The sequence below is a fragment of the Phyllobates terribilis genome, unplaced genomic scaffold, assembly GCF_046119375.1.
Source record: "Phyllobates terribilis strain yellow unplaced genomic scaffold, ASM4611937v1 Scaffold_5__5_contigs__length_657084704, whole genome shotgun sequence".
In the NCBI taxonomy this organism is placed as follows: Eukaryota; Metazoa; Chordata; class Amphibia; order Anura; family Dendrobatidae; genus Phyllobates; species Phyllobates terribilis.
This window is the reverse complement of record NW_027362765.1, coordinates 165,051,524-165,064,768: the sequence shown is the minus strand read 5'-3', so window position 1 is coordinate 165,064,768 and position 13,245 is coordinate 165,051,524. Positions and strand designations below refer to the sequence as shown.

General features: G+C 43.2%; 1 protein-coding gene across 1 annotated transcript in view; it reads right to left on the bottom strand.

The window, feature by feature from the left end:
- Window positions 1-327: 327 nt before the first annotated feature.
- LOC141272520 (keratin, type I cytoskeletal 19-like) overlaps window positions 328-13,245 on the bottom strand; it is a 31,269-nt gene continuing 18,351 nt past the window's right edge. The window contains exons 5-7 of the mRNA XM_073683329.1: window positions 6,570-6,695; window positions 4,814-5,031; window positions 328-413 (exon numbers count right to left, since the gene is read on the bottom strand). Coding sequence (XP_073539430.1) covers window positions 398-413; window positions 4,814-5,031; window positions 6,570-6,695 — 360 coding nt within the window. The 3' untranslated portion in view covers window positions 328-397. The remainder of the gene's footprint in view (window positions 414-4,813; window positions 5,032-6,569; window positions 6,696-13,245) is intronic.

The window sequence follows — 13,245 nt, the reverse complement described above, 5'->3', positions numbered from 1 at the left end:
ATGTACTTTGTGGGTGGAGTAATCGCGCAATTTGTACGGCCCCGAAAGGATGGTATAAATATTCAAATGGCTCTTTGCAGAATAAAGATTCCCCACCCCTGCTTTAAATTAATATCTGTAATAAGGGATTCAAGTATGAGAAAAAAAATGGATAATGGTGATAGCAAGTCTGTGAAAAGAAGAGTATGTTATATTATGCCAACTGGCAGGATCAGGGTTTACTGCACGTAGGGACATGTTCTGTATGCCAAATGTTTCTTGTATGTTGTTACAGTGTTTATACAGTTTCATAAAGGGTTTGCAAACCACAGATGACAAAAGCAGGGCACTGTTCTATGGCTTTATTGACACACATTCAGCAGGTTTTGTTTCCTTCCATTAACCTTTCAGGACATCTTCATTTGGGTATTGAGCTGTAAAATAAAAGAAGTCGATGTTTACAATGAGCAGAGACATGGGCGCAGTCAGAACAGGGATATTCACACCTGCCCCTAATACCTGCCTTACATTATGAATGACATCATGGATCTACAGGGGCAAGGGTGACATTTTGAGCCCGTATACACCATGGTGCTTTAATCCCTGTGTCCTTACTAGACTAATTTGACAGCCATTGCCATAAGCTTTGAGACGTGAAAGACAGACGTGGCCTAGCTGGATCTTGATCATCTAATCCATTTGTAGGATAATTACGTCTTATTCTTGTTTGTCCTTCTGAACCTATAGCTATCAATGTCAAAATTGTGGGATTTATCTAGCATTAAATATTTAAAAGAAATTACACTTGCCAACTTTTTGAGAAACTTTTTCAGGAGCATTGCAGGTGAATGTATTTGCATACCTACACCCATTTCCTCTGGATGCCAAGACTTACAGTGATGATTAAAGTGAACCTTTAACAAAATTTTTGTGTTGAACTGGACATGTAATTTAGTAGGTGCTGCAAAGCAATTGCAGAGATATTAGCAATCAAAGTACTCGGCACCTAAGCAGTTAATTTTTAAAAAAGTCCAAGTGGGTATTACCAGAGAGATTTTACTGGAGGTGTTTACTTCTTCATCTTTCTGACGTTGACCACCAAACTGGCAGCAACACACACACGAGGGATAAAATAATACGCTCCCACAATAGCTTAGAACACGCTCAGAGTGAGACATGTACTGGCAAACAGTCTGCTCTCCTCATTGCAGTGTGATGAGATGTTCTGGAGCACAGCAGACCTGGGTATGATTAACTTACAGCTTTTAGCTCTTATCTCTGGCAGTCTGTGGTGTGAAGGGGGAGGGCAGTGCAGCAGAAGTTGAGTTTCATTACAAACAAAACTTGCAACTTTCCTCTCAAATTCAAATGTAGGGCATCCCGACAGTCTGTGGAGTGCCCCTGACTGAGGTGCCCCGCTATGAGGGGTTAATTTGTCCTAATTTCCATGTCTCCCTCCCCCTTCTCTTTCAGGTCCAATCGGTCTCCGCTTCCTGCCCCCCCCTTCCTGTTTTCCCTATAAAATTCCCTACTCATCATCTTCTGGTCTCTCCTCACAGCGTGGGACCCGGAGACTGGTTGTCCAACCCTCCCGTCCTTATTGATGTTACTTATAATCCGGTTGTTTGGTTAAAGTCACAGGATCGGTCAGATTGGTCAAATGATGTTCCCTGTGGTTCGCTGGGAGTCCGGCTGTTTTCAAATACGTGTTTATAAGATTTTACCAGGCCAAATTGTGCCTTATGTTTTTCATACCCCCCATGCTGTGACCGATCTCCACCCATTAAAAGAAGAAGTGTTTAAGTTTAATGGTGCGTGTTTCATTATTATGGTAATTAGGGTTGTTCCGTTATTGGCGTTGGGTCACCTCAGTCTGATCTTTATTGGTAAACACACATTAGCAATGCCAAAGTGCGGTGCTGCCAACTTTGCTGTACTGCTCTTTCCCTGAAACTGACTGCTGGAGATGAATCCTGAAAGCTTAATCACACTCAGGTCTGCTGTACTCCAGCATCTGTAACCACTCTAATATCTCCACAACGGATATATGATATATATATAAAAAAAAAAGTTTGATCCTGCTCTGTAGCCCCTATTACATTGTGTCTCCAGTTCAATATGATATATGTGAAGAATGGTCCTATTTAAATATACCACCAGTGCGCTCAACAGGGAGCACTACTCGCTTCTGCACCTTCCAAGAGATTTGTCAACTGTTCCAGAGTCCAAGAGGACTCCTTTTTTTGAGTGCCTCCCATGATGTTGGCAAGTTTATTTAGATTTGTCAAGTACAGAATAGAACACAGTTGAATTGACTTGAACTGGTCAGGTCAGCTCTCATTGGCATCAAGATTCCTTATTTTTCCAAGGTAATGGATCTGTTGGCTTTGGACTCATTTTTGTACTGTGATCGATCCTTTGTCTTTGGACTTTTTGTAGGTGGGTACCCAGTAATAAGCAGTTCATAAGGAGAGCCACTGCTTAGACCCACATTAATCAACTGTGGAAAACTAAAACGCAAGTGTTCAATATTCCCCTGCATTTCCACCAACAGGAAAATGAGTGGCTTTTTAAAACCATAGGGCTGTTCATGTATGACATGGACATGCTTAGACTTCCAGAATAAGAGGTACACATTGCAGCTGCTCCTCATCTGGTTAATAGATGTGAGTCTTGAATAGGATTCCTACTAACACAAACATCTCTAATTCTCTACCCAACATATTTTTTATTTGATTTAATGGCCAATGAAAAAATATATATCAGAGAAGCATAAAGTATTCCACTTGATTGACAGGTGACTATTACTAGAATTATTATTTGTGTTGAAGTCTAAGTATTGCAAATCAGGCGCTCTTATACATATGATACAAGACATATTAATAGCTAGACTTTCCTCCTTCCTGGGAAGAGATTCAATTTGCTGTCCAAGTTCAATGACTAAATACTCTAGCAAGAGCAAAATGGCACACTGGCGCCACCTCTGGTAATCAGCACCATGTGCACATGCCCTAGTGGCTCCCACTTTAGCCACACACTAAATCCTGGGTAAATGGCTATAAAATTAATTCTTAAAGGGGTTGTCCGGTCAAAAGGTATTCATTACGGTACTTGGGTGATTCTGTAAAAATAACAAAATAAATATCAAATTAAATGATACTCACTTTTTATCACACTCCTTGATCCAGTGCAAGCCGCTCCATGATCTTTACCAATACTGGAAGAAATGACTTCACTGTTCAATCAGCCACAGGACCGCCTCTGCTTGTGATAGGTTGCAGGGGTCATGTGACTTGAAACACCAAATGACTTTGGTACATTGCTGCAGGCTATCACAAATTCAGCAGTCCTGTGGCTGGTTGACTGGCACATTCATCACTATAGAGCAGACCTTGGAGTGGCCTGCACTGGATTCAGGAGTGTGATAGCAGGTGAGTATGATTTATTTTGTTATTTTTACAGTAGCCATCACCAAGGTTATAAGCACCTTTTGTCCAGATAACCCCTGTTTAAGAAGCAGAGATATTAAAAAGCTTAGAAAATATTTATTTTTAAGGTCATTGATCCCCACAGTAGGCAGATACTTGAATTGTATTACTAGTTTTGCTTAGCTGAGGAAAGTTGTTCTGCATAACAAAAGCCTCTTACAGAAAGTCAATATTCCTGTATAACCCCACCCATAGTGCATTAGAGCTATTATCAAGGGCTTCTACTAACAGATTAACTCGGCATTGTGTACTCTACTGGTATTATGAGATACTGTATTGGTGAGTGACAAGTTCAGCCACTTCATTATCTTGTAACTTTCCTCAACTTTCATGACGCCTACTTTAATCCTAATCCCATTTTTAATCCTCATATGCTTTATAGGGATTGACTGTTTATTAACCCTAAATGAACTCCATTGACATTCTACTTGTTTCTTTCTTTGGGAGCTGGGATAGAATGTGACCAATAATATTATATTTAACATTTGACAGTCGTTGGTGGTGGACATGAAAATAGTTAGTTGGGTGTGTCTATGCAAGAACAAGGTGCAAGGTGGTCATCATAGGGCATGTCTCTGAAGTAGTAGTTATTAGCCAAGGGAATAATATCTACAAAAATAACTATAGTTAAAAATAGGAACGTTAAAATTCCACCCCAAGGAACATCCCCAGAATTGCAAACTGAGAGGGGACTACCACTTTCAGTGAGAATTTATACAAACCCAACATAAAACTTGCCGAATTTGACAATCCTGGCAAAGTTAGGACTGTGGGAATTATTAACTTACCCTTTGAACATAATCTGGGAGGAGGAAAATGGTGAGGGAATCTGCATGGTCTACTATACATGTATCATGTCAACTGATGAACTATCACTCGTGTTTGAGGAAAATCAAGCTCGAAAAAAGAAGAGGGAAGTGTGAAGACTGGACAATTGTAATTGAGAATCCATCATATTAGGAGCACCACTAAGGTTCAAGAAGGACATGTTCACTATTACTTGTTACAAAGGGTCTATGTAGTATAGAGTGAAACTCTGGGGCTGAAGTAGGGACAATGGAAAACAGAATAGGTCTCTCCTCTTGTCATTTACACTGGCTTCATACTTACTTGTTGGGGTTCTCTTCTCCAAGGTATCAAAATAAAGGTGGTTTACAACTGGCTTGGGGCTTAAGAAACCATTCTACAAGGGATGAACTGGACAACAATAGGATATACACCATTTACCAGTTTGGTAGAAAATCTACAGTATGCAATACTTAGGACTTCTGGCCACCAGTATTTCTCGGTACCTCTTCATATATAGCCTGTGTCCAGTCAGTAAAAATATAAAATGACTGTCTCACCTTGATGCTCCATCTAGGAGACTACGGTAGGTGACAATCTCAGCTTCTAGTCTGTTCTTTAAGCTCAAAAGGAGAGTAAATTCCGATATCTGGTGGCCAACATCTCGGCGTGTTTTCTGAAGTAGAGTCTCTATGTTATTAATGTTTTCTTGCCATTCGGCCATCTGTGTGGCATATTGGGCATCAATATTCTCCAATATGGAAACTGCTACATTTTTCTGCCAATATAATAATATCAGTGAATTATTTGGCGCAATACAAAAAGATTGAATTGCTTGTACTGGATATGGCCAAGTGTAAAACTTGCTAGCGCATTGCTAGGCCACATGCATTCAATAATGCAATGCTTACGAATCATGAACACAAGTTCTAAGGCAATCCGTGTGCTGCCATATGGTGTTTCCATACAGCATGCAATATAGAAAAATGATGAGACCTGCTCAATTGTTCTGTTATTACTGCACTCTGAAGCACAGGACCATGCCCCTGTCAGGTGTGTCTTTACCTTTAAAATATCACAGTTGTCCATCTTCTGACTTGAATTAATAGATGATCATCCCATTTTTGTCAGGTTCTGATTAAAACATGGTATTACTGTGCACTGAATTGGCCAGTAAATGTAGTAAGAACGTTATTACATTTAAAGCGCATTGACCAGTCCGGTGCACTGTTAGAGCAGTCAGACTGTGGAATATCCGACCACACGAGGTAGTAATGGCCGACACTATGACAGCTTTCAAAAAAGGGCTGGATGATTTCCTCAGTACACATAACATTGTGGGTTACAGTTAAATTAGACAAAATATACAATTGGTGGAGGAAGGTTGAACTTGATGGACCTAGGTCCTTTTTCAACCTATGTAACTATGATATTTTGGGATGCAATACAAACAGCTTAAAATAAGGTCTTATTCTAAAAACTGACCCAAAACAAATTGTGGAAATTAAAATAGTGACAATTCTGCATAAATATCTGTTTGACCTAATAATCATGGTATGGATGAATGACAATTAGAGCAACAAGTAAGGTTATGAATTATAAAACTACAGGTGATTCCCACAAAAGATGCAAATCATAAACATTCAATCTACAATTGGGATAACGTAGAACAATAACATAGAGTAACGTAGTAAGTACTGTAATATAATGTCATATCATACAATATTTTAATATAAGAGGTTAAAGTAAAGGAAATGATTGAAATGTGGAACAGGATCACTAGATGACTAATAGATAAAAGAAAAAATTATGTGCTGATTCAGACTAAATGAAGAAGGGATGAACACTGACCCAAATATTCTATACTGGTGGGAAGATATAGTATGCTCAGTTCTGAATTCAATTACTGTGACCTGAGATTTCCCTCAAAGTGGAAATTGGCTTAAATGTTATAGGCCTAGAAATACATGGCTGTTATTTGCCCAAAACAGTTGCACATGTGTCCATGGGTTATGTCGGACAATGCACCTGAGCTCTGTTTAAATGAATAGGGCTTAGCTGCAATACCAGACATAATGTTTGGACACTGGACAGGTGATTTTTTTAAAACTTGTACAACCCAGTAATAGAAAAAAAGTCTGCTTTTCGGTAGAAACAGTGCCATTTTTTGTCCATAGGCTGTATCTGGTATTGCAGTTTGGCCTCAATTAACTACATGGGACTGGACTGCAATGCCAGACACAGTCCATGGACCAGAGTGGTGCTGCTTCTGAGAAAAAATTAAAAAAGACCCTTTTTATAACACCAGAAACTGACCTTACTGAGCTCGGCCTCAGACTCTATAACCAGTTCTTGCACCTTCTGTCTGTATTCCTTTAGTTCTTTCTTGTACTTCTCTAAATCACTTGTGTTGGTTTGTATCTCCATAGTCCACTCTTCTACCTGTGACAGAAACAGACACATGGCTGAAATTTCTTCTCTACATTATTTACTACAATTGTAATTTAGCTTTACTTTCTTGATATACCTGCAGTGTAATCTATTACCGTCAGGGTCAGGAAAGATCTGGAGCCCAAGCCATGAGGCATATGTCTTGCAGTCAACCATCCCCACCATACAAAAAATGTAACACCATGAATGACCCCGTGATAACTTTCTGAGTACAGATAATGTACTAGATGTTACCTGCAGTCCTATGTAACACCACAGATAACACAGTGATAGCTCTCTGAGTACATATAATTTCGTAGATGTCACTTGCTGTCGTATGTAACACCACCGATAATTCTTTGAGTATGTAAGGATAATGGACTGTGCTGTCACGTTCCTACCCCTGAAGATACCAATCGTGTTGTGTGGTATTGTGTAATGTGCATTGTAATGTATTGTGATATAGTGTGATAAATATAGTATACTAATGTGTTATACATTAGGTAATGTTAGTAATCTACAGTGTAGGACATAGTGTATAAGATAGCTAGTATAGGGATAGATAGTTGATGGTAGTTTAGGTAATTACAGTAGGGTAAGATAGAGTTAATGTTTGAAACTAGCCCATAGTGGGAGGGGATTAGGGTTGGGCAAGTGACTGCTTCATGGAAATAGTCAGTGGGAATTGGAGTTTAGAGTGTAACGTGAGCAGTGCTGCCATTGGGGTCATCCACAGTAAGAGGAGACTTATAGGGGTTGTGCTACCATAAAGGATACATTTAATTAAGCAGAAAATGTGTAAATAATTTTTTTTGCAATTTACAGTTATTAAAAATTATGCTCCGTTCAAGACATAACAACCTTTCATCTTCTGACATGGGCCCCCTGGCATTATTCCATTTGCAAGCTTTATCCGTCCATCCAGTGGCCGATCAGCTGGCCGCGCATGCACAGTTCCTGTCATCACAAAGAAAGTTCCTTGGCCTCCCCACTAGGGCCTTGTCAGCACCCGGAGCACCCGGGCAAGTGCCGGGGCCCTGAGCAGGTGGGGGGCCCACTCGCGGTCGGGCACCCCGCCAGGCTATGGGCGGAGGAGAGCGGTGCCAGCGTCTGCCCTTCTCCCCCGCTTGCTCAGGGCCCCGGCAGCTGGATACTTACCTCTCCCCGTGCCTCCGCAGATCCGCTGTCTTCCTGCTCTGCACTCCCTGTGACATCTCAGGTCAGAGGGTCCGGTGACGTCTTTCCACCGTGCCCTCCCCTGAGCCGTCACAGGTAGCGCAGAGCGGGAAGACTCCAGCGACGCTGCAGTCCAGACCTGAGCAGTGGCAACAGGTGAGGAGGAGTGAGGTGAGTATTTGGAGGCATGGGGCATTATATGGGGTGGGTGACATCCTGCATGGGGCATTATATTGGGGGGGTGACATCCTGCATGGGGCATTATATGGGGGAAGTGACATCCTGCATGGGGCATTATATGGGGGGGAAAGGGACATCCTGCATAGGGCATTATATGGGGGGGAGAAGTGACATCCTGCATGGGGCACTATATGGGCGGTGACATCCTGCATGGGACATTATATGGGGGGTGACATCCTGTATGGGGCATTATATGGGGGGAAGAAGTGATATCCTGCATGGGGCATTATATGGGGGGGAGTGACATCCTGCATGAGGCATTATATGGGGGGTGACATCCTGCATGGGGCATTATATGGGGGGTGACATCCTGCATGGGGCATTATAAGGGGGAAACAGCCTGCATGGGGCATTATGTGGGGGGAGCAGTCTGCATGGAGCATTATATGGGGGCCAGTATCCTGTATGGAGCGTTATAAGGGGACCAGTATCCTGTACGGAGCATTATATGGGGACCAGTATCTTGTAGGGAGCATTATATGGGGGCCAGTATTCTGTATGAAGCGTTATATGGGGGCCAGTATTCCGTATGGAGCATTATATGGGGGCCAGTATCCTGTATGGAGCATTTTATGGGGGCCAGTATACTGTGTGGAGCGATTTGCCGGTTTCTGAGCTATTGAGGAATTGACAATAGATATCACTCATGTAGTGTAAGAAGTGAAATCTTCGGCATTGTACTATATATATATATTTCTCTGCGGTATCTGTGCATCATGATTTGTGGTATGTGTTAAAGGGGCCCACTGAGATTCTTTTGCCCGGGGCCCAGAAAAACCTGGAGCCGGCCCTGCTCCCCACCTCCAGTGTGCGCAATGTATGCGAGACGCTCCCTGAGCGCACAGAATGCTGGGAAGCGTGTGCACCGCATACAGTGTTGGCAGTGAGACATAGGGAGTTAGAAGGGGACAACAAGGATTTACTTAGGAGTGATGGGGTTCATCTTAATGAGATAGGAATGAATATTTTTCTGTCAGGATTACAGGATGAGTTGGAAAGGGAGTTATAATTTCGGGTGGGGTTGGTCAGAATTCAATGTAGGTGTACATTGCCTTCCGCCGTTGCAGGTCTTGTATATGCTCGATAAGTTTTATTCGCAAGGCCCGCTCGGTTGGCCTTTGGTATTTTCTTGTTGGTTATAAAGCAGAAAGTGAGCATGGACGAGGAATGTTTTTTGGCAATGTATGTACAGTGCTTTTTTTGGTTAAATAAAAAAACTGTGGCCTACCCACATAATCCAACATTGGTTTTACAGTATCTTTATTAAAGGTGGCTCCTCAGGTTGTTTTTGGTTGTCATTAAGATTTAAAAAAAGAAAACACAGTAGTTTGACAATAATTGGCCTCACCCAACCAATAACCATGAGTGGAGAAAAGGTTTTTTTTTGTTATCATTCATATTCTCTGAAACAAGGACAAGAAAGGAAAAATTCTGCCGGGGTATGTAAACTTTTGAGCACAACTGTACAGTATAATGGCCCCACATGTCACCACACTGTATAATGGTTAACACTATCCCTCCAAACAGTATAATCGCCTCCACACAGCCCTCAACACAACATGAAAGACCCCACACAAACCTTCACACTGTATAACTGCATGCATACAGTATAATTGCCCCCACATAACCCTCCATAAAGTATAAAGGCTTTCACATAGCCCTCCAAATATTATAATGGCCCCCTCATGGCCCTCCAAATATTATAATGGCCCTCACATATCTTTCTATATACTATCATGCTCACCATAGTCCTTCATATAGTTTGATGCACCCCATAGTCCTCCATATCCATACAGTATACTGCACTCCATAGAAGTATACTGCACTCCCCATGGACCTCCATACAATATAATGCTCTCTCCATAGTCCTCCATAAAGTATACTGCACTCCCCATAGTCTTCCATGCAGTATACTGCATTCCCCATAGTCCTCCATACAGTATACTGCACTCCCCATAGTCCTCCATGCATTATACTGCACTCCCCATAGTCCTCCATACAGTATACTGCACTCCCCTTAGTCCTCCATACATTATACTGCACTCCCCATAGTCCTCCATACAGTATAATGCTCTCCCCATAGTCCTCCATATACTGCACTCCTCATAGTCCTCCATGCAGTATACTGCATTCCCCATAGTCCCTCATACAGTATACTGCACTCCTCATAGTCCTCTATGCAGTATACTGCACTCCCCATAGTCCTCCATACAGTATACTGCACTCCCCATAGTCCTCCATACATTATACTGCACTCCCCATAGTCCTCCATACAGTATACTGCACTCCCCATAGTCCCCCATACAGTACACTGCACTCCCCATAGTCCTCTATGCAGTATACTGCACTCCCCATAGTCCTCCATACAGTATACTGCACTCCCCATAGTCCTCCATACAGTATACTGCACTCCCCATAGTCCTCCATATACTGCACTCCCCATAGTGCTCCATGCAGTATACTGCATTCCCCATAGTCCCCCATACAGTATACTGCACTCCCCATAGTCCTCTATGCAGTATACTGCACTCACCATAGTCCTCCATACAGTATACTGCACTCCCCATAGTTCCCCATACAGTATACTGCACTCCCCATAGTCCCCCATACAGTATACTGCATTCCCCATAGTGCCCCATAGAGTATACTGCATTCCCAATAGTCCCCCATACAGCATACTGCACTCCCCATAGTCCCCCATACAGTATACTGCTTTCCCCATAGTGCTCCATACAGTATGCTGCACTCCCCATAGTCCTCTATGCAGTATACTGCACTCCCCATAGTCCTCCATACAGTATACTGCACTCCCCATAGTGCTCTATACAGTATACTGCATTCCCCATAGTGCTCCATACAGTATACTGCATTCCCCATAGTCCTCCATACATTATACTGCACTCCCCATAGTCCTCCATACAGTATACTGCACTCTCCATAGTCCTCCATACAGTATACTGCATTCCCCATAGTCCTCCATACAGTAATATGGCCATCACAATTAAAAAAAAAATACAATACTCACCTCTCCTCCACGTTCCCCAGCTGCTCCAGTCTCTGCAGCGAGCGTTCTGATGTGCCGAACACCTCAGGGCAGCGGGTGCCATGTAGTTGTGGCACCCCAGGGGTCTGGTTGCCACAGTAATAGAAATATTATGTCTGAGAGCAAGTGGGAGGTTTCTCTGGTCAGGAGCCCTAAGCATGCAACACTGCCCGCCCAGACCTGGGAGGGGAGGAATCTGCCCTTATAAACTGGGTCTGGGGCGGGATTAGGGGAGTTAGAGCTTGGAGAGGGAAAGATACAGCAGGAACTCTGTAGGAACAGTAGCTGAAGACCAGGGGCTGGAGCTGAGCAGAGTTCGCCCTGGCTGAGGACACTACAACCGGACACCGGTGTCCGAGGCTGTGGGGACTGATATACACCCAGCAGCAGAAACCAGCCGGCAGGGGATTCCAGGTCCTCTGGCCATAGAAGCCCGGAGGCTCAGTCACAAGAAAGGGACCAGCGCCGCCATCCAGGAGCGGAGGCTAACAGAAGGCCCCAAGTCACCAGCCATACTTGTGAGCACCACACGGTATACTCAGGGACGTGGGCTACTTGTAACCGCTTACAGCAAGGTAGCCAGGAAAGAGTGCAGATAGACGGGGAGGCCTACAACTCCGCCTGGCCAGGGGAGATCCTGCTTGCTCACAGACTGACCAGGCCTCTACTGCTAACCAGTACTCCCGGGAGGGTCTGCTTTATAACACCAGTAAAGACCCTGAACTGCACCACACGTCTCTGTGTTTCATCGCCGCACCAGCACCATTAGTACTGGGACGCTCACACCATCACTCCCATCACCCACACTAGCTGCCCTGAGGCAATACTTCTCCCGTGGGGAGTTATCCCATACTTGGCTGCGCTTACAACATCAGCCTCAGCCTCAGCGGTCTGCAGCGCAGCGGCGGTCCCCACTGACCGCAATCCACGGGTGGCGTAGTCGGACATTTGTTATTACACTAAGACTGCCACTGGTTTGACCACCCTGAGCCACGGACCGGGTCGCCGCCACACGGAGACTACCACCCCCAGCATCCCACCAGAGGCCCGGTTCCGGGTCCCCCACAGTTGAACCGATACATGCCGATACAGTTGAATGTGCGATGACGGGTGGTTGGGGGGGCGGTGTCGGCACTTGCACAGGGCCCCCCTGACTAATGGGCCCCATAGCAACCAAGTGGCCTGCCACATTTGGTGGTACGCCACTGTCACCTACTGTCCTCTACAAGTATGCCGGATATGATAACATGAGAACAGAGCAATACATACAAACCTCCAACAAAATAATGATGATCCAAGTATTCTAACACCTTTTTAGCAGAGATTCCTGTTTTCTACTTAGGGAAAAATGCCAACTTTCTACTTTTTCTGTCTTTTCTAAATCCTTCATCTAATACAAGATTATTTACATACATGACATAGAAAATATATACAAATAGAATTATACAAATACTCTCAGAACTTTGACTCGATTTGTAATTTGCATGATAGATTTTATTTTCATTCATGCAAAAACTCTTGAATCGACCTTTGCGCCGAATATAAATAACCAGAAAGGATATTCTCTATGCACATATTTATCTATCTCACAGGTCAGTCTCATTTTTTTGTAACCATATACAATGTTACCTGCATGCATAAATGGGAACTCCGATTAATAAAAAAAAATTGTTAAATTCCTCCCTATTAAAAATCGGTCATAACTGATGTTTCCTCCATGTTGTCTTAGTTCAACCCATAGTCCCCAAATCAGTGCATTATGCTACATTCACACATCCATGTAAGACGTCCATGTGCTACCCAATTTTTGTAACAGACTCCTAGAATTTCATGAATCTATTCACACTTCTGTGAAATTCACGGATCCAAGTATGTCAGAGCATATCCTATTCTGATCCGATGTTGAGGACATTCTCAATGGGACTGTGTGCTGTCCCATAAAAAAATCAAACAGCACACCAACACTTCACAAGAATGTATGAATATAGCCTTCATTTACTAGCTGGATTTATAAAAATTGGTATCATTAAAGGGAATTGGACAGTGGGTTTTTGCTATGGAATCTGATAGTGGCATAATGTAGAGACAGAGAGCCTGATTCCA